Source organism: Haematobia irritans, chromosome 3 (assembly GCF_050003625.1).
Source record: "Haematobia irritans isolate KBUSLIRL chromosome 3, ASM5000362v1, whole genome shotgun sequence".
Lineage (NCBI taxonomy): Eukaryota > Metazoa > Arthropoda > Insecta > Diptera > Muscidae > Haematobia > Haematobia irritans.
The window spans coordinates 199,734,055-199,761,088 of NC_134399.1; the positions used below are offsets into that span (position 1 = coordinate 199,734,055).

A 27,034-nucleotide genomic window follows, 5' to 3' on the forward strand; every position below is an offset into this window, starting at 1 on the left:
AGTAGATTTGAGCTACCATAAAAGTTCGATTTGTTTGTCCAAATGTATAATACCTACATAACCACTGTGCTCGTTCTTATTTATTTACATATTGGAAATTGATCAATCGGTTTAATTTGAAAGAAGTACCTTCAAATGCCGCAAAGACTTGATTCGGTACTAACAGAGATAGATAGAGCGCAATAGTGTTTATATTTTGGGGTGTCATCTTGTTTGTGAGAGATAGCCTTATTTACTTGGTTTTTAGTTTGTACAATTTATTTGTTTAATTATTTTCCGTTTAAATTTGATTCTATAGTTCACCTTGTTTTGTCTTCAAATTGATCCTATCACAGCAACAAACTTTTTTTGTTTTTTGTTCATCTTCTTTATCTTTGACGATTTGTTTTCTAGTTGTCGTTATTCTCAAAGAAATGAACAGATCGATGATGATCAGAAATTTCAACAAAAAAAAAAAAAAAAAAAAAAAATATGTATGAAATAAAATTTTCAGAAAAAAATATGAAAATAAATAAAAATTACACTTATATAAATTTTGCATTGCATAGCATTTTTTTGTCTTGGTATATTTTCATAATTCTTTGTTTTGGATTTTTTATTTTAATGGCTAACCTAAAGCTTAATTCAAAAATTTTATTTTATATGTAACTAATTACATTTAATTATTGCATTGTTTTGTTTGTTTTTTTCTTGTTTTCTTTCGCTTTGTTGTTTAATATTTATTGGAATTTCGTTATAAATGTATGAGTGTGTGTGTGTTGTTTGCGTGTATGTGTGTGTCTGTTGTTCTTGATGTTGTTTTTTTTCTAATAATTCTTCGTTGACTAGGCACATGTGCTTAAATGAATTGTATGAAAATTTTTCTAAAAATTTCCAATTCCAAAAATTATCCTTAAAATTGTCGTTAATGACATTGAGCGGCTTTAACGTTGACATAAATGTAGATTTCTTTTGTAGATCTTTATGATGACACAATGGCGGCGGAAGCGACGGCGATAAACTGAAGCAGCGGCGGCAAAATTTTCTTACTACGACGACGGCGGCAAAGGCGCAAGCTTAGGCATCGTTGTCGACACATAGCAAAATTGTTAACGCAGCAAATAAACGCATAACCACAAAGTTATGGGAACTGTATGTGAGAGAAAACCATATTGCAGATAGTGTGTGTGGAAGAGAATGTCACAGAGTGAGACAGACAGAGAGAGAGAGAGGGAGTAGATAGAAAATAAACATTAGTTAATTATATTAAAATATATGCTTGTTTTTTTTTTTTAAGTAACTTAAAAAAACATTTGTTGTAAATTATTTTAATTTGTATAGCTGTATAGGCAAACTTACAATAAAATGTGGCGCTGAAAACAATACAGCCAATGTGGCTATTATGGTAAATAACGTAAACACAATAAGGCACAAACGATCCACTACCATGGCAGCAAATTTCCAATCTCTGGTTACATCACCGGTTTCATCTTCTTTTTTCAACTTTAAAAATATATCACAAGAAAATTTCAATGAGAAAACATAAAATAATTGTAATTGCATTGAAAAAAAAAAAAACAACTGCTTTGTATTCTTGTGCCAATAAGACCTCTCTTGCAAGTATATATTAATAACAGGGTGACTCAAACATAGGGATACACAAAAGAATTTTAATCACACCTACTGTTTGCAACACAATGACGAGAGTAAATCCAGTCGTTGAAACAAAAATTGAAATTAACAAAATTTTAAGTAATCTGTACGAGGGTGGTCCGATAAGTATTTACCCTCCCCGCCTGATGCAAAGGTATGGCAAGAACTGTTTACTATCCGTGGTTAGCATGCCCGAACACCAAAACGTTTTTTAATGTTGCATCATCCCTCTCAGTAATTCTGGCGACATTTCTTAGTATTTCAAAGCTTTTCTAAGTGGCTTCACCGTAATGTGAAACGACGTTTGGACTCGGCTATACATAGAGTTTTCCCTCCTCATTGAGCTAAAGTTCACCAACTGTGGACCACAATGTACCGAAAATGCAGTAACAAACCTAACCTATCTTGCAGTATATTCTTGCAAGCAGTTACTGTCGAAACATCAATAAGATCAGACTCATATTTCTTAAGATGTAAAGTAGCGATGACATTTTTCACACTTGTTGCTAACATACAACCAAATGCACTTTCGACTATAAAATTTCTTTCCAAAAGTTGGAACATTTTGCAAAAAAAGTACGAAAGTTTTTCATAAAAAGTACGAAACATTTTTCATAAAAAGTACGAAAGTTTTTCATAAAATGAACGAAATTGTTTCATAAAACGTACGAACATTTTTCATAAAATGTACGAATTTTTTTCATACAAACTACGAAAAATTTGAAAGAATTTTTCTTCGTAAAAAGTATGAAATATTTCGTATTTTTAATGAAAAGTTTCTTTGGTGGTAAAACAATGACGAACTTCGTACTTTTAATGGAAAGTTTCTTTGGTTGTAAAACAATGACAAACTTGGTACTTTTAATGAAATTTTTGTTCTTTTTACGAAGAGAATTCTGTCGGTGTACGTAGTTTCGTGAGTCTCCACGAATCATGGATCCATAGCTAGACCCCATAGAACGTTTCCCGAAGATAGGAAAACAGAGTTTATGTCCAATGTTTCAAAGTTTATGTTATGTCCGCATTTCATAGACATGCAGGATAGTTCTATTATATCTGAGAGAAGGCCCCACATTGCGAAGAAGAAAGTGCGTTCTCGCCTTGATATGCCACCGGCGTCGATGCGCTTTCTGGGATTTCAAAGGAATACAGGAATGTACTATAGGCTAGGGGTCACCGTGGTGCAATGGTTAGCATGCCCGCCTTGTATACACAAGGTCGTGGGTTCGATTCCTGCTACGACCGAACACCAAAAAGTTTTTCAGCGGTGGATTATCCCACCTCAGTAATGCTGGTGACATTTATCAGGGTTTCAAAGCTTCTCCAAGTGGTTTAGCTGCAATGTGGAACGCCGTTCGGACTCGGCTATATAAAGGAGGTCCCTTGTCATTGATCTTAACATGGAATCGGGTAGCACTCAGTGAAAAGATAGAAGTTCACCAATGTGGTACCACAATGGACTGAATAGTCTAAGTGAGCCTGATACATCGGGCTGCCACCTAACCTAACCTAACCTATACCTATCCTACTCTTACTACAAACGGAGATGCGTTTAGAACTGTATTTGTTTAAGCGAAAATCGAGGAAGTTTCCATGTAGTTGCGTGAGTGTCTTCAAGAATGATGGATCCATATATAGACTCCAGAGGACGTTCCCTGAAGAACGGTATAACAGAGTTGATGACATACAGGGTTGTTCTATTTAATCGGAGAAAATGGCCCACAAGACGAAGAAGAAAGTACACTCTCTCCTTGGTATAACACCATCTTCGTTGCGCTTTGAGGGATTTCAAAGGTGTATAAGACTGTACTATAGGCAATTAAACGAAGAATGGCGTCTCATAATAATTCACCATCGCCGTTGCAGTCGAATTGGACTACGACCTGCTGTTCTATGGCAAATGTAGAAGAAGAGAGCGGTCCCATTTGAAAATGATAAGTCGCCAGCATCGTACGTTTTCTGGGTTTTAAATGATATACGGGACTGCACTATGTGTAATAGTACGAAAAACAGAGTCCTCACTCGACGAAGAAAAAAGTAGTCTCTCCCCTCATGATAAGCCATCATCGCCTTTACGGTTAAATTAGACTGCGACGTTATGGCGAATTTATTCGAAGAGAGCGGCCCCACTTGACGCAGAGAAAAGTACGCTCTCACCATGATAATCTATCCGTGTAGCAATGGTTTCTCTGTAGTAAAAGGTATACAGGGACGTTCCGCGGGGAGTTCAACGAAGAAAAGTGACCCCGCTTGACGAAGAAAAAAGTGCTCTTCCACCATGATAAGCCATAAGCGTCATTACGGTCAAGTTGGGGCACGAATTTAGTGGAAAAGTGTGGCCTTACTGGACGTCTTACTGTTTCTGAGATTTTAAAGGTATACTATGTGTTGAACGAAGAATATCGTCCCCGTTTAATGAAGGAAAATATGCTCCCTCACCATGATAAGCCACCAGGGTCAAATTGGACTATGATCTACTGACGAAGTCAATTGAAGAGAGCCGTTCCACTTGACGACGAAAAAATACGCTCTCACCATATGAGAGAGAGAGAGAGAGCCGTTCCACTTGCCGACGAAAAAATTACGCTCTCACCATATGTTAATAACAAACGAGCGTTGGTCCGATCGATCCAAAAGTGGTCGAGAAGATTTACAAATTTTAAATTTGTTCCGATGGTCGGACCAAACGGAATAAAGGCATTTTTGGTCAGTTTTCAAAAATTTTTGTCAAATTTATAAATTTTTTTAGAATTTAAATTTTTTTTTAACAAATTTAATCTGTGGAATTAGATACCAAAATTGCGGGTTTTAGGACTTGTGTCGGGTTTTATATCTTCGTGGACAATTTTAATCCATATACTCAAAATACGCCAGAAGTGGAAAAGTAGGATTGAGCTATACAAGAATATGGACCGAAATGTACAACACTTGACGCATTCATTTATGGGTGCAAGTCGAAAGTTTAAGCTAACTTTTTGTAATATTAAATTTCGATTTTTAATGTCAACTAAAATTGACCTTAAAATTCGAATTTTAGAAAAAGTAAATTTTTCCAAAATTTAAAAAAAAAAGTTGAAAAGTTGACGTTTAGACCCTTCTGGTTTATTTCAAAATTGGTTCAAAATAAAATTTCGTTGTGGCAACGCATGCCGCAACGCTTTCTGGGTATTGAAAGGGGAGTTCTATGGGGAATTGAACGAAGAATAGCATCCCCACTTAATGAAGAAAAAAATACGCTCTCATCATGGTAACTTATAAGCTTTGCCAGTGTTCTTACTGTCAAATTTAGCTACGACCTGCTGTCCCATCTATCGTATTTTCCTAAATTGGCCGAGTGCAATTTCTTTTTGTTAATCGGTGGTTACAAATATCAAACGAATGAAGAGTCATTGCTAGCCACGAGGCTTATTTTGCCTTTTCTAAATACCTGGCCTTTCTTGCACGTTAAGTACTTATCGAACTACTCTCGTATAGACGAGTTACGTTTTTGGTTCTCAATCAATACCAAAACATTTTAAATAAAATTAAAAATTGAAGTCAAATATTTTTTGAGTAAAAAGTACACTCTTCAATTTCAATATTTCAATTGTCTACTTTTGTTTTATCATCATTTCAAAAGTGGAATTAACATTTTTTATATATATTTTGTGTTGCAAACATAACATATATGTGTAATTATATTTAATTTGTTTTTAAAACCCCTAATTATTTTCGTAACATTACACTACCAAATTTTTTAATCTTTGTTTAATGTAAACTAAATACTCTTATATTTTTTGATAAGAAAACCCCCTATCGAAATTGAAAAAAGTGAAAATTGCCGTTTCTTTTGTACCCTATCCAAAAACACAACCAATTCAAATTATCAGAGAATTTTTTGCCTATACTCAGTCTGTTGACGGCTACATCACGAAAAAAGCGGTGATGAACACGGCGATTGGTATTTTGATGTGGCAATTTGGTTATTAAATTTATTCTGGGATGCCGGGAACTTTGTGCTTTTCCCGTTTATCCCGCAATCCTTGACGCAAACGTGATTGAAGAGAAAGATGACAAATAACATTTATTTAGCATTAGTAAGACAATAGTTACAATAAATTGTATATGATATAGACAAACATTTAGATTTATTGCAAACAATTATTTAAAGGGTTTTTTTTAAGAAAATTTAGACTAGGCAATTTAATAAGAAAATAAGCTGTAATTCAATAATTGTGAAATAATAAAATAATATCTACAAAAATATTTGTATATATATATTGGTAATAAATAAAACTAATTTCTATCATTCAAGTGTAGTTTCTTCTTAGAGAGAGATTTTTATTCTCATAGAAATTAATTATTAAGAAAATTATTATTAATTATTATTAATACCCCATAGGTATTAATAATTTATAATAATTAATAATATGGCTACCATGAGAAATTGGTGCAAATTACCACTGATGGCTCTTACTAAAGTTTTTCCTTTCTGGTGCGATTCGGATGTTCAAATTGATAGAGGTTCCTAATAGTTTTTCCATGAGTGGTTCATAAGGATCTGTCTTGGTGTCCCAGGACATGTCCTTTGGAAAGATACGAGATAGCCACATTCTGTCTTTGGTAAAGACGATCAGAGGCGACCCTTGAGCCGATCTACATACGTCCGTCCGTCTGCCTGTGAACAAATTTTAGGTCCCAGTTTTAGTCCAATTGACATCAACTTTGGTACAAGAATGTATTTTTTGGTATCATAATAGAAGAAAAAATCGGTTCAGATTTAGATATTGTTTCCATATATATCTTTCGCCTGATAGGCACTTATATATGGCCACTGAAGTCAGTGTTTTACTCTGATTTGCTAAACATTTTGCACAAGGGGTACACTTGATAGTGTCCTAAAGTGTGCCAATTTTGGTTGAAATCAGCTCAGATTTAGATATAGCTCCCATATACACATTTTTCCGGATTAACACTCACTGTTACTACTCGAACCCAAAATATTCTACAAAATTTTACTACAAAAACCTTATTTTGTCATCATTTTATTTCTATAGAAAATTTTGTCAAAATTTTATTTCTATAGAAAATTTTGTCAAAATTTTATTTCTTTAGAAATTGTTGTCAAAGTTGTATTTCTATAGAAAAATTTGTCAAAAGCTTATTTCTATAGAAAATTTTGTCATAAGCTTTTTTCTATAGAAAATGTTGTCAAAATTTTATTTCTATAAGAAAAATTTGTCAAAATTTTATTTCTATAAGAAAAATTTGTCAAAATTTTATTTCAATAGAAAATTTTTTTAAAATTTTATTTCAAAGGAAAATTTTGTGAAATTTTAATTTCTGTAGAAAATGTTGTCAAAATTGTATTTCTATGGAAAATTTTGTCAAAAATTTATTTCTATTGGAATTTTTTTCAAAATTATATCTCTATAGACAAAATTTTATTTCTATAGAAAATTTTGTCAAAAGTTTATTTCTATAGAAAATTATGTCAAAATTTTATTTCTATAGAAAATTTTGTCAACATTTGATATTAATAGAAAATTTTATCAAAATGTTATTTTTATAGATTTAGATATAGCTCCCATATACATATTTTCCCCGATTAACACTCACTGCTACCTCTCGAACCCAAAATAATCTACCAAAATTTTACTACAAAGACCTTATTTTGTCAAAATTTTATTTCTGTAGAAAATTTTGTTAAAAATTTATTTCTATAGAAAATGTTGTCAAGGTTGTATTTCTATAGAAAATTTTGTCAAAATTTTATTTCTATAGAATATTTTGTCAACATTTTATTTCTATAAGAAAAAATTTTCAAAATTTTATTTTAATAGAAAATTTTGTTAAAATTTTATTTTAATAGAAAATTTTGTCAAAATTTTATTTCTATACAAAATTTTGTTAAAATTTTATTTCAAACGAAAATTTTGTGAAATTTTAATTTTTGTAGAAAATTTTGTCAAAATTTTATTTCTATAGAAAATTTTGTTAAAATTGTATTTCTATAGAAAATTTTATCAAAATTTTATTTCTATAGAAAATTTTGTCAAAAGTTAATTTCTATAGAAAATTATATCAATATTTTATTTCTATGTGTGTTACCTTTTTAAAGGACCGAAAAAGGGCACAAGTTCCAAGATTATTTTGTCAAAATTTTATTTCTATAGAAAATTTTGTCAAAATTTTATTTCTATAGAAAATGTTGTCAAGGTTGTATTTCTATAGAAAATTTTGTCAAAATTTTATTTCTATAAGAAAAAATTTTCAAAATTTTATTTTAATGGAAAATTTTGTCAAAATTTTATTTCTATAGAAAATTTTGTTAAAATTTTATTTCAAACGAAAATTTTGTGAAATTTTAATTTCTGTAGAAAATTTTGTCAAAATTTTATTTCTATAGAAAATTTTGTCAAAAATTTATTTCTATTGAAAATTTTCTCAAAATTGTATTTCTATAGAAAATTTTATCAAAATTTTATTTCTATAGAAAATTTTGTCAAAAGTTTATTTCTATAGAAAATTATGTCAATATTTTATTTCTATGCGTGTCACCTTTTTAAAGGACCGAAAAAGAGCACAAGTCCCAAGATTATTTTGTCAAAATTTTATTTCCATAGAAAATTTTGTCAACATTTGATATTTATAGAAAATTTTATTAAAATTTGATTTCTATAGAAAATTTTGTCAACATTTGATATCTATAGAAAATGTTATTTCTATAGAATTTTTTTTCGAAATGTTATTTCTATAGAAAATTTTATTTCTATACAAAATTTTGTGAACATTTGATATCTATAGCAAATTTTATCAACATTTTATTTCTATACAAAATTTTGTGAACATTTGATATCTATAGAAAATTTTATCAATATTTTTTTTTTATGGAAAATTCTGTCAAAATTTAATTTCTATTGAAAATTTTGTTATATATTTATTTCCATAGAAAACTTTGTCCAAATTTCATTTGTATAGAAAATTTAGTTAAGATTTGATTTCTATAGAAAAAAGGTCAACATTTTATTTCTATAGAAAATTTTGTTAAAATTTTATTTCTATAGAAAATTTTGTGAAATTTTTTGTTCTATAGAAAATTTTGTTGAAATGTTATTTCTATAGAAAATTTTGTTAACATTTGATATCTATAGCAAATTTTATCAACATTTTATTTCTATACAAAATTTTGTGAACATTTGATATCTATAGAAAATTTTATCAATATTTTATTTTTATGGAAAATTCTGTCAACATTTAATTTCTATTGAAAATTTTGTTAAATATTTATTGCTATAGAAAACTTTGTCAAAAATTAATTTGTATTTTGTTAAGATTTGATTTCTAAAGAAAATTTTGTCAAAATTTTATTTCTATAGACATTTTGTTAAAATTTTATTTCTATAGAAAATTTTGTGAAACTTTTTTTTCTATAGAAAATTTTGTTGAAGTTTTATTTCTATTGAAAATTTTGTCAACATTTGATATTTATAGAAAATTTTATCAAAATTTTATTTCTATAAAAAATTTTGTCAACATTTAATATTTATAGAAAATTTTATCAAAATTTTATTTCTATAGAAAATTTTGTCAACATTTGATATTTATAGAAAATTTTATCAAAATTTTATTTCTATAGAAAATTTTGCCAACATTTGATATCTATAGAAAATTTTATTTTTATAGAAATTTTTTTCGAAATTTTATTTATATAGAAAATTTTGTTAACATTTGATATCATAGCAAATTTTATCAACATTTTATTTCTATAGAACATTTTGTGAACATTTGATATTTATAGAAAATTTTATCAAAATTTTATTTTTATGGAAAATTCTGTCAAAATTTAATTTCTATTGAAAATTTTGTTAAATATGTATTTCCATAGAAAACTTTGTCCAAATTTCATTTGTATAGAAAATTTTGTTTAGATTTGATTTCTATAGAAAATTTTGTTAAAATTTTATTTCTATAGAAATTTTGTTAAAATTTTATTTCTATAGAAAAGTTTGTCAAGATATTATTTCTATGTGTGCAACCTTATTAAAATCAATTTGCAAGCTTTTATTGCGATTGTCATATTTTTGTGCCACGAAATCGATTTTTTGAATTCTTTGCAAAAATTTCAGGAATGTTGAAAAAGGTACTAAATGTGTCGAAGATAAACCACGATGCTACAGTTACCAAAAAAAGAGAAAAGCCTGATGATTGTCATCCCTGCCTCAGCACCATTTGGAATGTTTATATACTCCAACATATATAGTGTTTAAAAATAAATAAAGAAATTGGCTACTAATATTCTTAATATAACAATATTGATTATTGAATTACAGCATATTTCTTTACAATGTTGCGTAGGGTTTATGTTTTTTTTTATTAAAAACGTATTAAAAATATTTTTTTAAAATTTGTTTAGTTTAATATATCTTTTTTAGGTTAAGAAAGAAGAAAAATATTGTTATATTTAAAAAGTTACCTGCAAATCTCTGTAAAATATTACTAGTGAAATATATGATTAAAATGATGATTAATGGCTCAATTTTAAAAGTGAAATGATTCTTTCAATTATTTATAATATTTTTGAGTTATAAAAATTAGTCTTTGTAATAAAAAAAGCAATTATATACAAATTGTATTTTATAAAAGGATTTAATTATGCATTGAATGTTATGAAAAAAAATGGGGAAAAATCTTAAGTTACAAGAAAGAAAATTGATTTTACTAATATAATATATTATTAATAATATTCGTACTATATAACAAATATTTTAATTTTTTGTATAAAAATTTAATTTGTTAAACAAAAGTTAAGAATAATCTATATTTAAAATTCCTATAAAAAATTTTCTCCTGAAATATTGTATCCATACATTCGAATCACACTGTAATAGATCAGTATTCTCTCCCAACCCACCCTACTTTTTGGCACACAGTTACAAGACTTTGGTATTTGTAACTTTATGCAAACACTTTAATTTGTTGTATATGTATGTGTATGAAAGCATTTCTCCAACGTATTTATGGTTATGCTTTGTCAGTTCTTTTCGTTGAGGTACTCTTTTGGTTATGTATGCTTACCTGATCAGTTATCCATCTTAACTCTTTCAATATTAAAGCCAATTCGTATTCAGCAGATGAACTCAGACAGGTGTGTGATATGGCTTCATGCATTCGTGTATCACCAACAGGACCAACGGGGCCAACACTACCATCGTCACCTTGTCTGTAAGTTGAAGTAATAATTTTTCTTTTGTCAATAATACCTACAAACATACACGCTCACACACATGTGTATATCTATATATGTTTAACTGCTATAAAGGTGCGAGTGTATGTATGTATTTATTAATGTTCTCGTGTATACGAGCATGTGTAGATTATGCATAAATTTCATTTATGCATTTCAACACATATATGTTTGAATATGTATATGATTATATTAGGTTTCATACGTATGTATTGAAGTATTTTTCCCATTTTTTGGGAAAAGAAAATAAATTGTGAAATAATGCTTTGCAGCATGAGTATGAATACATATGTATGTGTTCTCTTTGCCAATAGTATTGTGCAAAACTACAATAACAAAAGCTCTTATATAATACGAGATTAAAATATTTTCTAATTTAAATAAAAATTTATTACAACTAAAATTTAATTGAAATTTAAACTATTCTGTTTCGTAATTTTTGGATAGGCCGGCTTTGAAAGTCAATAATTTCACAACACTTGACAAGACATGTGTTGTCAGTCTAATGTGAGCAAGACAATCAATATGGAGAAACTCGCAATAAGTTCAAAACTTATACGAACAGTGTAGTGCATATTGAATAAGCACTAGGACACCGACACCGATTAAATTAAATCAAAACTTTATTTCTATAGAATTTTTTTTATTTCTATAGCAAATTTTGTCCAAATTTTATTTCTATAGAATATTTTGTAAAAATTTTTTTCTATAGAAAATTTTGTCAAAATTTTATTTCTATAGAATATTTTGTAAAAATTTTTTTCTATAGAAAATTTTGTAAATTTTTTTTCTATAGAATATTTCGTCAAAATTTTATTTCTGTAGACAATTTTGTAAAAATTTTATTCATATAAAAATTTTTTGTCAACATTTGTTACTATAGAAAATTTTGTCAATTTTTTTTTCTATAGAATATTTTGTCAAAATTTTATTTCTATAGAATATTTTGTCAAAATTTTATTTCTATAGACAATTTTGTAAAATTTTATTCATATAAAAAAATTTTATCAAAATTTTATTTCTATAGAAAATTTTGTCAAAATTATTTCTATAGAAAATTTTGTAATTTTTTTTTTCGATAGAAAATTTTTTCAAAATTTTATTTCTATAGAATATTTTGTAAAAATTTTTTTCTGTAGAAAATTTTATCAATTTTTTTTTCTATAGAATATTTCGTCAAAACTTTATTTCTGTAGACAATTTTGTAAAAATTTTATTCATATAAAAAATTTTTGTCAAAATTTTTTACTATAGAAAATTTTGTCAAATTTTTTTTCTATAGAATATTTTGTCAAAATTTTATTTCTATAGACAATTTTGTAAAATTTTATTCATATAAAAAATTTTTGTCAAAATTTTATTTCTATAGAAAATTTTGTCAAAATTTTATTCTATAGAGAATAGAAAATTTTGTCAAAATTATTTCTATTGAACATTTTGTCAAAATTTTATTTCTATAGTAAATTTTGTCAAAATTTTATTTCAATGAATAGGAAATTTCTTCAAAATTTTATTCCTATAAAAAATGTTAGTCAAAATTTTATTTCTATAGAAAATTTTGTCAAAATTTTATTTCTATAGAGAATAGAAAATTTCGTCAAAATTTTATTTCTATAGAAAATTTTGTCAAAATTTTATTTCTATAGAGAATATAAAATTTTGTCAAAATGTTATTTCTATAGAAAACGTTGTCAATATTTTAGTTCTATAGCAAAATTTTGTCAAAATTTTATTTCTATAGAAAATTTTGCCAAAATTACTTCTATTGAAAATTTTGTCAAAATTTTATTTCTATAGAAAATTTTAACAAAATTTTATTTCTATAGAAAATTTTAACAAAATTTTATTTCTATAGAAAATTTTAACAAAATTTTATTTCTATAGAAAATTTTGCCAAAATTTTATTCTATAGAGAATAGAAAATGTTGTCAAAATTATTTCTTTTGAAAATTTTGTCAAAATGAATAGAAATTGGTCAATGAATAGAAAATTTCTTCAAAATTTTATTCCTATAAAAAATTTTTGTCAAAATTTTATTTCTATAGAGAATAGAAAATTTCGTCAAAATTTTATTTCTATAGAAAATTTTGTCAAACTTTTATTACTATAGCAAATAGAAAATTTTGTCAAAATTTTCTTTCTATTGCAAATTTTGTCAAATTTTATTTCTATTGAAAATTTTGTCAAAATTTTCTTTGTATTGAAAATTTTGTCAAAATTTTATTTCTATAGAGAATAGACAATTTTGTCAAAATTTTATTTCTATAGAAAAATTTGTCAAAATTTTATTTCTATAGAGAATAGAAAATTTCGTCAAAATTTTATTTCTATACAAAATTTTGTCAAAATTTTAGTAGTATAGCGAATTTGTAGAATTGTATTTGTAAAAATTTTATTCCTATAAAAAATTTTTGTCAAAATTTTATTTCCATAGAAGATTTCGTTTCGGAATTACCACATTCCTCATCAGCATCCTCTACTTGCAACAAAACTATCAACCAATTATCAGAATAAATTCAGCCAGTTCATTAAACCCAACAATGAACCACACTTGAACCTTCCGAAAAAAGTTTTGCATGATAGCCGGCTTTATGCCGAAATTTTATTTGGGCTTTGACAAACATTCTTTTCCTCTGTTGGTTAAGCTACACTTGTAGTTTAGTCAATGTATGGTTTTAAGCTGAAATAAAAAAACAACAAAATTTTATTTCTATAGAAAATTTTGCCAAAATTACTTCTATTGAAAATTTTGTCAAAATCTTATTTCTATAGAAAATTTTCTTCAAATTTTTAGTTCTATCGAAAATTTTAACAATTTTTTTTCTATAGAAAATTTTGCCAAAATTTTATTCTATAGAGAATAGAAAATTTTCAAAATTTTATTCCTATAAAAAGTTTTTGTCCAAATTTTATTTCTATAGCGAATAGGCAATTCTGTCAAAATTTTATTTCTATAGAGAATAGAAAATTTCGTCAAAATTTTATTTCTATGTCTATTTTCATAAACTATTTAATTTTATATTTAAGAATATTTCAATATAAGAAATAAAACAAAAGCTCTAAAATAACTTTGGAATTAAATATTTTGCTACATATGTTTTGCACAAAACTATATTATATCCATATACATATTTATTTTCTTCCGCTTGGAATGTGTTTTCGTTCATAGTGGAATAGATTAAGTAATCATCATTTTGAAAATTACACTGATTAATAAAATTTCGAATATAACAACATTAAATATTGGATAATTACATTTTCCTAGTCAGGTCGAAAACCCATGTTGTTAGTACCTAAATTTCCTGTTTAAATTTAAAACATTTTTCCGTTTTAAATTTAAAACGTAATGTTCTACATTATGATAAAAAACCAGACTTTTTTCCAAATCGGTTGGGCGGTGTTTTTAAAGCAAATGCTGACATTATCGGTTCAACCGTTTCTCCCAAAAATGAAAAAATGAGTAATTTGGAATGGAATATGTATTTCATTGAAATAAATATAAATGTAAAAGATAATTAAAAACATAGTTTAAACATGGGCACAATGTTTTTTGTTCATATTTACGTTGCATAAATTGGCTATTTTATTAAAATCACAAAAACCGAAACCTGGCATTTGTAAGAACCTTTTCACCGAAAAGGAGATAAAAAATAAATAAATAACGAGTAAGTAAAACAATAATCTTATGTACCCTCTTCTACTAAAGACTGTCATCCACAATCGAATTTCTTGGGTTGTGATAGTATTTACCGATGGCAAGATTCTTCTTAACATCGTCTTCTAAATTGTAAGTTAGTCAATACGTGGTATATATTAGAAGAAAAAAAAAAACATGTATATATGGCCGTAAGTTCGTCCAGGCTGAATCTTATGTACCCTCCACCATGGATTGCGTAGAAACTTCTACTAAAGACGGTCATCCACAATAAAATTACTTGGGTTGCTGCCGATGGCAAGGCATCTTAAAACTTCTTGACATCATCTTCTAAATTGTAAGTTAGTCCATGCGGGATATATAGGAGACAAAAGAAAGGTCACTTAAATACGTATATATTCAGTTCTTGATCGGTATATATAGGCAATAAATAATTAGGAACCGATATGAACTTTTGTGCGTTAATTACAGAGCCAGAATTGAAATATGGGGGCGACGAGTCTACCAAAAATGGCAATTTTTTTACTGTTTGGTAGATTGGTAGAATTCTTTATGTTTTGGAAGATTGTGCAAAATATTCCTCTCCAACTATGAAATGCTTCATACATTTTCTATAGAAATAACATTTTGACAAAATTTTCTACAGAAATAAAATTCTGACCAAATTTTCTATAGAAATAAAATTGTGACAAAATTTTCTATAGAAATAAATTGTTGACAAAATTTTCTTTAGAAATCATATTTCCTTAAAGACATAAAATCTTGACAAAAATTTCTATAGAAATAAAAAATTTTGACAAAATTTTCTATGGCAATAAAATTTTGGTGGATATGGACTTTTGAGAGCCAGAATTAAAATATGGCGGTCGCTTATATGGGGGCTATATACAATTATGAACTTGATATGGACCAATTTTTGTGTGATTGGGGATCGATTTATCTAAGGGCTATATATAACTATAGACCGATATGGACCAAGTTTGGCATGGTTGTTAGCGGCCATATACTAAAACAATGTACCAAATTTCAACCGAATCAGATGAATTATACTACTCCAAGGGGCTCCGAAGGTCAAATCCGGGGATCCATTTATATGGGGGCTATATATAATTATGGACCGATATGGACCAATTTTTGTATTGTTGTTAGAGACCATATTAACCCCACATACCAAATTTCAAACGGATCGTATGAATTATGGTCCATCAAGAGGCTTCTCAAGCCAAATCTGTGGGTCGGTTTATATGGGGGCTATACGTATAAGCAATACCATCCGATCTACATCAATAATAACTACTTGTGCTAATTCATATTAATATTATATGAAATAAAATTTGTAAAATAAAAACATTTTTATTTATTCAGCTTTTATCTCCTCAATCGACTCAAAACGCGTTCCCCGAAACAGCCAAAAGTCATGCGGCGGTTGAGGAATGAAATTGGTCGGATTTTTGGCGAAGTGGTCGTGAAGACAGAGTGCAGGGTAGACGATACATCGAATAATGGACTTTTGGTAAAATTAGGTTCTTCCTAATTCATTACTTTCAATGTACATCTAAAATGCTCTTCTAGAGATGGACTTAATTTTCACTTCACAACAAGTTTTTCTAGGGTGATATAAAAAAAATCGTTTGTTTTACGCAGTTTTCGCAATAAATACAGGAAGGACAAATAAACCCAGCAAAAAAATTGGAAGTTCTTCTAAAGGCATAGCTTTCAAAGGACTTCCAAAAATTTCCTCCCATAGATGTTCTTTATTCAAGTTCATTTTAGACAATTTTTTATAACTCGAGTTTTTCATATTTTTAATGCGAAATTTATTTTTTTTTGTTTCAAATAGGATAAAATCAGATTAAGAATTAATAAAATGGTACAAATTATTTAAATGTTGCCATATAAAATGCTAAATATATTCTAGAAAAACTGCGATTTTTTGAAAATATTTGATGTCAAACATTCCAGACAGCACTAGAATGCATTAAAAATCATATAAAATTTTATGATTTATTTGTCAAAATATCACAAAATTTTTTAATTCAAAACCAAAACACTGAATTCGCATTACACCTTAAGAAGTGATGCAAATTCAGTGCAACGGCTGTTGAAATGGTGGACATCTGTCCTATGACAAGCCCATGTTAAATTCATCGCTTCTGCGCCAATTTTGCACCACTTCTGGATCCAAAAAGAATATCTTCACTACTTTTTTGGCGACGCTTTTCTTGCTGGGAAATAATATACATAAAAAAATATATATTGCAAATTTTAACCGTTCTATATCTCGGCTTGCTTCACAATATTTGCTAGTATTATCAAAAACGTCTTTATGTAGGGAAATTGGAAAGCAAAAAAATTTGGAAGTTCTTCCAAAGGTACAACTTTAAAAGCACTTCCAGAAGATGCACTCCCAATGATGTTCTTTATTTTAACCACCCAAGAAGTTCTTTTAATTCAATTTTGTATAACTTGGTTTTTTCATACTTTTAATAGGTAATTTTAACTTTTTTGGTTCAAATAGGTTTAAAACAGAGTAAGAATTCATAAAATGGTACAAATCACTTAAATTTTGAGGTCAAACGTTTCCGACAAGCGTTAGAATCCATTAAAAATTATAAAAATTATTTATTTGACAAAATATCACAAAATTTGTTAATTTACGTCTAAAGCATGGAATTCGGATCACAACTAAAGAAGTGATGTAAATTCAGTGCAACGGCTGTTGAAATGGAGGACTTTCGTCCTATGACAAACCCATGTTAAATTCATCGCTTCTGCGTCAATTCTGCGTCATTACTTTTCACTGTGTCCTATGATAAGGCCATGTAAAATGCCTTGTTTCTGTGACATTTTGCACTAACCCAAGAAACAGAACTACCTCGAAATGTCAATGGCCGAGAAATTTAAATTTTAAAATTCCTTTTTTTTGCTCATAGCAGATTACTATGATCAAATTGCGAATATCAAATAGGAATTTGCTTGATATTTCTAGGGTATGTTGTCATATAATAGTAAAACATTTTATTTATCAGTGTAATTTTCTTTGAAAATCGGGAGTACCTTAGATTAGTTCATACATAAACAACAAATAAATTAAAGTGGTAGTTTTTTTCCGAAATTTTCGTCAAAATCGTATATGTGTGTATTTGTTTTATAATTAATATAATAATTAATGTACTATCAAAAAAGTTGATTTCATAGTTAGTAGTCATATTTATATTAGTGTGTTGGCCTTATTTCTGTAAACTATATATAATTAGTATTTTTTTTTTATTTTTTTTTTAATAATTTAAAAAAATGTAAGTTGATTTAATTAATTAAACTAAACTTTGTTTACATAAATCAAATTAATTTTATATAAATCATATAAATTAAATTAGAATATATTTAAATTAAATTAAATTACAATATAATATTATTTTGTTATCCTTAGTTTATACTAAAGTACATTAAATGTACTTTCGTACAACGAGGTGTTGAATGCATTTGAAATATATTACATATTAAAAAAATACATAATTGCATTTAAATAAATAAATTTTATCATTTTTTGGCTCGAGGTCATTAGGGAAAAAGAGGCTGTTGTTTTAATGAGTTCTAATTCATTCAAATATTTCGGGACATCTCCGATGTTCGTCCTCTGTTTTTGTGCCTAATTACTTCGAGGCCTACTAAAGAAAACCAACTTATTTATAGATGAACTATAAAAAAAAAAACAAAAAAAAAATTAATAATAATTTTAATAACATTTAATCGTAATGTCTTTTAATTCAGTTCAATTCGATTCATTAATTTCACACCATTTTCTATCGTAATTAATTCAATACAATAACAATGCTATAAAGTTAAATGCAATTTATTTCAATTATTATTGATTTGTATATGAAGTTGAATTGGAATTTTGAATTTAATTTGTTGTTAAGACATTTTTAAAGCGCTAATAAATTCAAATTTGTTTCATAGTTTTAGGTCAGCAAAACTCAAATTTAAAAGATATTTGAAATCTTTGTTTTTAGTGCGCATAGTGGGTACAATTTAGACCATGTCGCATTTAACAACTCTCATATTCTCCTAATATATTTAAAATTGATAACTATCTTCTATATCTGGATACAGAATGTCATTTTATGGGAAAAACTAGGAAATAAATGTTTTTCCCTACTTGCACGTTTGTGTTTTTTTGTTCCTTTCATCACTTGTTGACTTCTAGTTTTTACGTGAGATATATAAAGATAGCATCATCACCACCCTCAATATAATCTTCAGTTAGCCTCTAGCATCCTGGAAATGTGAGAAAAAACATTGTTTGCTTCTTCTTCTTATTATTATTATTATTGAATGTTTTCATTATGAATGAAGAATGAACGATTTGCGACGTGTAATCACTGTTGAATTTTCGTGAAAGACTCAGCAAAATATTGTGCACAGGATGTTCCAATATATACACATACGGATATGTGTATGTGCGTAGTATATGGGGGAATCATGTAAAAATAGGCGTTCGTAGATGTGACACAATTTCATTGTTCAATGCTATATATGGTTGGAAAGGTAACATTTTATGCTTCATTTAAGCAAAAAAAAAAAAAAAAACAACAACAACAGAAACAAAACTGAAAGAAAATAATGTAGAAATTCGCTGCATATTCGGTCTGAGTGAATATCATGAACACGCACCACCGAATTAGTGCGAAAAAAATTGTGAAATTTTGCTTCTAGTTTCGCACAATTTGGATGATAATTAGGTTAGATTAGATAGCCCGTTGTTATACCCTCCACCATAGGATGGGGGTATATTAACTTTGTCATTCCGTTTGTAACACATCGAAATATTGCTCTAAGACCCCATAAAGTATATATATATATATATATATATATATATATATATATATATATATATATATATATATATATATATATATATATATATATATATATATATATATATATATATATATATATATATATAGCCTCAAAGATAAGCAAATTTCACCCGATTCGGCTGAAATTTAGTACATTATGTTTGTATATGGTCTTTAACAACCATGCAAAAATTGGTCCACAACGGTCTATAATTATATATAGCCCCCATATAAACCGATCTCCAGATTTGGCTTGCGGAGCCTCAATGAAAAGCAAATTTCATCCGATCCGGCTGAAATTTGGTACATGGTGTTTGTATATGGTCTTTAACAACCATGAAAAAATTGGTCCACAACGGTCCATAATTATATATAGCCCCCATATAACCTGTTCTCCAGATTTGGCTTGCGGAATCTAAAAGATAAGCAAATTTCATCCGATTCGGCTGAAATTTGGTACACGATGTTCGCATAGGGTCCCTAACAACCATGCCAAAGTTGGTCTATATCGGTCTATAGTTATATATAGCCGATCCCCAAAAATAATCTACCAAAATTTTATTTCTATAGAAATTTTTGTCAAAATTTTATTTCTATAGAAATTTTTGTAAAAATTTTGTTTCTATAGAAATTTTTGTCAAAATTGTATTTCTATAGAAAATTTTGTCAAAATTTTATTTCTATAGAAAATTTTGTCAAACTGAATTATATACGTATTTAATCGGCCTTTTTTGTTTAATAAATACCTCGTATGGACTAACTTACAATTGAGAAAACGGTGTTAAGAAGTTTTAAGATACCTTGCCATCGGCAAGTGTTACCGCAACCCAAGTAATTCGATTGTGATTGACAGTCCTTAGTACAAATTTCTATGCATTCCATGGCCGATCCCCAAAAATAATCTACCAAAATTTTATTTCTATCGAAAATTTTGTCAAAATTTTATTTCTATAGAAAATTTTGTCAAAATTTTATTTAGACAGAAAATTTTGTCAAACTGAATTATATACGTATGGACTAACTTACAACGGTAAAAACGGTGTTAAGAAGTTTTAAGATACCTTGCCATCGGCAAGTGTTACCGCAACCCAAGTAATTCGATTGTGGATGACAGTCCTTAGTACAAATTTCTATGCATTCCATGGTGGAGGGTACATAAGATTCGGCCTGGCCGAACTTACGGTCGTATATACTTGTTTTAGGCTCTCTTAGACTATTCAGTCTATTTTGGTATCACCGGTGATGAACTTCTCTCTTATCAATGAGTCCTATCCGATTGAATTTTTAATTCAATAACAATGATTATAAGTGCGTCTTCTATTTCCTCAAGAAATTAAATCGGGAGACCGCTGTATATACACCAAAAAGTAAATATGGCCGCAAGTTCGGCCAGAACGGTTCTTATTTACCCTCTGCGAGTCACCGTGGTGTAATGGTTAGCATGCCCGCTTTGCATACAAAAGGTCGCGGGTTCGATTCATGTTTCGACCGAACACCAAAAAGTTTTTCAACGGTGGATTATCCCACCTCAGTAATGCTGGTTACCGCTACGGATTGCATGGTTTAATAAACCTCTATAACAGTGTTCTCTAAATTGTATGTTAGTCTATATGGAGTCTATGTTAATTAAAACAAGTATATACGGTCGTAAGTTCGGTCAGGCCGAATCTTATGTACCCTCCACCATAGATTGCGTAGAAACTTCTACGAAAGACTGTCATACACAATCGAATTACTTGGGTTGTGGTATCTTAAAACTGCTTAACATCGTTTTTCTAAATTGTCAGTTAGTCCCTACGTGGTAGAGAGCCAGAGGTGAAATATGGGGGTCGCTTATATGGGGGCTATATACAATTATGAACTTGATATGGACCAATTTTTGTGTGATTGGGGATCGATTTATATGAGGGCTATATAGAACTATAGACCGATATGGACTTAGGCATGGCTGTTAATGGCCATATACTACCACCACGTACCAAATTTCAACCAGATCGGATGAATTTTGCTTCTCCAAAAGGTACCGGAGTTCAAATTTGAGGAACGGTTTATATGGGTTTATTATGGACTGATATGAACCAATTCCTGCATGGTTGTTGGATACCATATACTAACATCACGTACCAAATTTCAACCGCATCGGATGAATTTTGCTCTTCCAAGGGGGAGGTCAAATCTGGGGATCGGTTTATATGGGGGCTAGGGAGCCACCCTGGTGCAATGGTTAGCATGCCCGTCTTGCATACACAAGGTCGTGGGTTCGATTCCTGCTTCGACCGAACACCAAAAAGTTTTTCAGCGGTAGATTATCCCACCTCAGTAATGCTGGTGACATTTCTGAGGGTTTCAAAGCTTCTCTAAATGGTTTCACAGCAATGTGGAACGCCGTTCGGACTCGGCTATAAAAAGGAGGTCCCTTGTCATTGAGCTTAACATGGAATCGGGCAGCACTCAGTGATAAGAGAGAAGTTCACCAATGTGGTATCACAATGGACTGAATAGTCTAAGTGAGCCTGATACGTCGGGCTGCCACTTACCTAACTTAACCTATATGGGGGCTATATATAATTATGGACCGATTTCGACCAATTTTTGCATGGGTGTTTGAGACCATATATTAACACCACGTACCAAATTTCAACTGAATCAAATAAATTTTGGTCTTTCAGGTGGCTCTGGAGGTCAAATCGGGGGATCGGTTTATATGGGGGCTATATATAATTATGGACCGATGTGGACCAATTTTTGCATGGTTGTTAGAGAACATATGGTTACACCATGTACTAAATTTCGGCCGGATCGGATGAAATTTGCTTATCTTAGAATCCCCGCAAGCCAAATTTGGCGGGCTATACGTAAAAGTGAACCGATATGGCCCATTTACAATACCATCCGACCTACATCAATAACAACTACTTGTGCCAAGTTTCAAGTCGATAGCTTGTTTCGTGCGGAAGTTAACGTGATTTCAACAGACGGACGGACGGACATGCTCAGATCGACCCAGAATTTCACCACGACCCGGAATATATATACTTTATGGGGTCTTAGGGCAATATTTCGATGTGTTATAAACGGAATGACAAAGTTAATATACCCCAACCCTATGGTGGAGGGTATAACAAGTATATGCAGTAGTAAGTTCGGCCGGGCCGAATCTTAAATACCCACCACCATGAATAATAATATAATAGTTTCCTTTGAAAACTCTTCGTCGTAGCGAGTAACTTGATAATATATAGAATTTCAGGGGAGTTTGAAGACAGATATTCTCCTAAGCAGATGACTTCAACCAGTACGCTTCTCAAAGATAAATTTAAAGATTCTACCTAAGAAAACTAGACCAGATCAAGTCCAGACTAGACTAGACTCTGAGTTTTAGAGGAATCATAAACTTCCCGCCTAAGTGTGCAAAAAAATGATGAAAATATGCATTGATTTGAAATCTGAAATCAGTAGATTTTCACAACCATTATTCAAATGATTAGAAGAAGTAAATTCTAGAAATTTTACTTTCAGTTTAAAGCAATTTATAAAAGCCGAAGGAGTTAAATTTGGAAGATCAGTCTATATGAGTGCTATGCCAAAAATATGATACAATGCAAATTGTGGTTTTGAAAAACTTACAGAATCTTGACCCCAAATCGAAGGGCGGGTTTATAAGGGGGATATATCAAAATCTGTACCGATATACAATACATTCGTAACACCTATTTATGGTCCTAAAGAAACTCTAGATTCATCTGGGCATGTTCACACATTAGCTCCCTTTCCGCCCTGGAACGCAAAGTTTAGAGATGGGAGCACAATAAATATTTCATATAAAAATTGCGATTTTACCGCAATTTAAATGGAATTTTTGAGTTTTTTTGGGAGTGATCATGAATTTACCTTCTTTTCGCTCAAGGACGCATAATGTAGTGATATTTAAAAATTTCAATTTTCCAGGATATATATGGATTCATATTTTTTCCAGGTCATCACATATTCAGCTTCTTTTCGTTCTATAACGTATAGCTTAGGAATTATTAGGCAGTTTGTCATATAAAAAGTTAGTCTCACATTTTTGATAAGCATTTCGTATGTAATGACCCATACATAATGTCGCGTACCATTGTGTGAACACGTACACATTATCCTTACAAGTGGTGGTTATTACATCAATGTGATAACAACATTGTTTCCTTTCGAAATGAAAACATTGTTGCTGTTACTTAATATCATCGAGGAAAAGTGACGACAAAGCACCTGTCCTACCCAGGTGAGGTAAGTCAAGCAATATAGGATGAATATGAAGATTCTTTGTCGATCGCTTTTAATAATTTATGAAAATGTTTTTTTTTGTTTAGCTAGAAGCAAAACGTTGTTACTCGCTCCTCTTAATATTTTCACCCCAAAAAGAGGAAAAGCAAACACAAGGTAAATCAACAGATATGATATTGGCATTATTGTCTTCTTTTTGTCAATTGCTATGGAAGAAAAGTGAAAAGTCGGTTCTGGGTTCTTTGGTTGGAGTAGCTTGACTTGTGGTCGCGATGCGGAAAACTCAGCCAACAATAAGACCATGGTAGAAAAATCACTTAGTTGACTTTCGTTTCAAAGGCATTGGGTGAAAGGAAGAAATGTGTTTGAAACCACTTAGTTGGGGTTGAAAAGATATTTGATTTTTTTTTGGCTAAACGAAATCATGGGGGGGGGGGGAGGGAAAGTCAATTTAATGGTGACTTGTTGAATACGCTGACATCGAAAAGGTTTGACAAATATTCCGAAAAAAACTGTTTTTCTTTCTTTGGTACGTGCTTTTGGTTCACGATTCCATGTTTTCGTATTAATTTCATAACTTATTTTGTTTATATTGCAAATATATGAAATAAATTGAAATCCATGGCCATGCTGATTTCGTCTTATTTTGTAATACAAATGGAACTGACATTCAACATTTGTTTATATCAATACTATGTACATATATGTAAATGTCGCTGTCAATGTCACTTTAGACATTTAACATATTCGATTCCAGGAATATTCCATTCTATATGGAGTAAAAATGAAAAATTGATAGGAAGGTTTCCATAAAGGCTGTATCAACTTATATATGTATTCCAGGAAAGTGGAAGGAGACATATGTTGTTTTCATTTCATAAGCAGGAAAATCCTTTCACTCCTGTACGAAGGATTTCCGATGCTGGTATTTAGATATTTATCTTAGAATTGATTTAAGATTAATCTTGAAACATGGATGCTCGAAGGACATGTGTACTGAGAGCGATTTGCATAAACTAGTCAGCTTACTATCTGTCAATGAATACACAAGTGTGGCTTTCCAACACGTCGAAGGGAGACTCAATATTGTCCACCCAGTCCGATAGTAAATGCATTGTCAACTCAGAATGTTGATCAAGGGATAATGAGGCTGATATACGAACTTCTAACGAAAAGACGTATTTTGGCCAATCTAAGGCAAGTATATATTCCAAAATATATGAAAAGAGGCTCTCTCCAAACGATGAGTTCCATCACCTCTTCTTTGGAATAGTGCTAGAAACAACCCTCTAGGTTCATTATAAGAAGAAAGGATAAATGTGGTGGCATAGGCAGACATTAGCCATCGTGTCCAGACCACTGTGAGCCACCGTGGTGCAATAGCTAGCATGTCCACCTTGCATACACAGGGTTGTGGGTTCAAACCCAGCTTCGACCAAACACCAAAAAGTTTTTGAGCGGTGGATTATCACACCTCAGTAATGCTGGTGACATTTTTGAGTGTTTCAAACGCCGTTCGGACTCTGCTACAAAAAGGAGGTGCTTTGTCATTGAACTTAACATAGAATCTGGCAGCACTCAGTGATAAGAGAGAAGTTCACCACTGTGCTTTCACAATGGACTGAATAGTCTAAGTGAGCCTGATATATCGGACTGCCACTATATCTAACCTAACCTATAACCGATTAGGAGAAAATTCCCATCTACAAGTAGAGATAGAATACAGAGAGCCCTTCGGAGGACTGAGAAACGGGCAAAGGAGAATGGACTAGAAGGAGAATGGTAGACTGCTAAGACAGAGATATTCACGTCGTGCAAAAAACCCAAAAATCCCAATGTTAAGCCCATCTCCTTGGGTGGTATTAACATTTCCTTTGGTGAGTGTGCAAAATACCAAAATACCTCGGAGTTATATTGCAAAAGCGGCTTTTAAGCTTAATATTGAAGAAAGGGAAAGAAAAGCCATTTTACCTGTGTACTAGTGCAAAAAGGCGAGCAAAACAAGTATATACGGCCAGGCCAAACCTTATGTACCCTCCACCATGGATTGCATAGAAACTTCTACTAAATTAAATCGAATTACTTGGGTTGTGGTAATACTTGCCGATGGCAAGGTATCTTAAAACTTCTTAACATCGTCTTCTACGTTAGTCCATACGTGGTATATATTAGAGAAAAAAGGTATATATAGGTAAGTTTACAAATAATTAAGAACCGTATGACCTTTTGCGCGGTAATTGGAGAGCCAGAATTGAAATTTTGGGGTCGTTTATATGGGGTCTATATACAATTATGAACCGATATGGACCAATTTCTGTGTGATTGGGGATCGGTTTATGGGCCAAGTTTGGCATGGTTGTAAGCGGCCATATACAAGCACAATGTACCAAATTCAACCAAATCGGATGAATTTTTTTCCTCCAATAGGTTCCGGAGGTCAAATCTGGGGATCGGTTTATATGGGGGCTATATATGTAATGATGGACCGATATAGACTGAGTTATGCATGGTTGTTAGTATCCATAAAAATACAAAATTTCAATTGAATTGGATGAAATTTGCTCCTCCAAGAGGCTCCAAAATCAAATCTGGGGATCGGTTTATATGGGGGCTATATATGATTATGGACCGATATGGACCAATTTTGACATAGTTGTTAGAGACCACAAACTTACACCACGTACCAAATTTTAAACGGATTCGATGTAATTTGCTCCTGCAAGAGGCTACGGACATCAAATCTGGGGATCCGTTTACATGAGGGCTATATACGTAATTATGGATCGATTTAGACCAATTTTTGCATCAGTATTAGAGTTTATATATCAATACCACGAACCAAATTTCAACCGGATTGGATGAAATTTGCTTCTTCAAATCTGGGGATCCGTTTATATGGGGGCTATATATAATTATGGACCGATTTGAACCAATTTTTGCATGTATGTTAGTTAGATGCCATATATAAAGACCATGCACAGAATTTCAGCCGGATCAGATGAAATTTTCTCCTCCAGGAGGATCCGCAAGCAATATCTGGGGATCGGTTTATATGGGGGCTATATAAAATTATGGATCTATAGGGACCAATTTTTGCGTGAATGTTAGAGATCATATACTAACACCACGTACCAAATTTCTACCGGATCGTGTGACATTTGGTTCTCTAAAAGGCTTCGCAAGCCAATTCTGGGGGTCCGTTTTTGGAGGAGCTATACGTAAAAGAGGTCCGATATGGCCCATTTTCAATACCTTCTGACCTACGTAAATAACAACTACTTGTGCCAAGTTTCAAGTCGATAGCTTGTTTCGTTCGGAAGTTAGCGTGATTTCCACAGAGGGACGGACAGCCGGACTGACGGACGGACATCGCTAGATCGACTCAGAATTTTACCACGA

The 27,034-nt window shown here is 30.4% G+C and overlaps 1 protein-coding gene across 1 annotated transcript in view; it reads right to left on the reverse strand.

Annotated features, from left to right (window-relative positions):
* Positions 1–538: 538 nt before the first annotated feature.
* Positions 539–27,034, reverse strand: part of nAChRalpha7 (nicotinic Acetylcholine Receptor alpha7) — a 961,296-nt gene continuing 934,800 nt past the window's right edge. The window contains exons 13-15 of the mRNA XM_075302219.1: positions 10,690–10,834; positions 1,339–1,482; positions 539–1,129 (exon numbers count right to left, since the gene is read on the reverse strand). Of these exons, the coding sequence (XP_075158334.1) occupies positions 1,121–1,129; positions 1,339–1,482; positions 10,690–10,834 (298 nt within the window). The 3' untranslated portion in view covers positions 539–1,120. The remainder of the gene's footprint in view (positions 1,130–1,338; positions 1,483–10,689; positions 10,835–27,034) is intronic.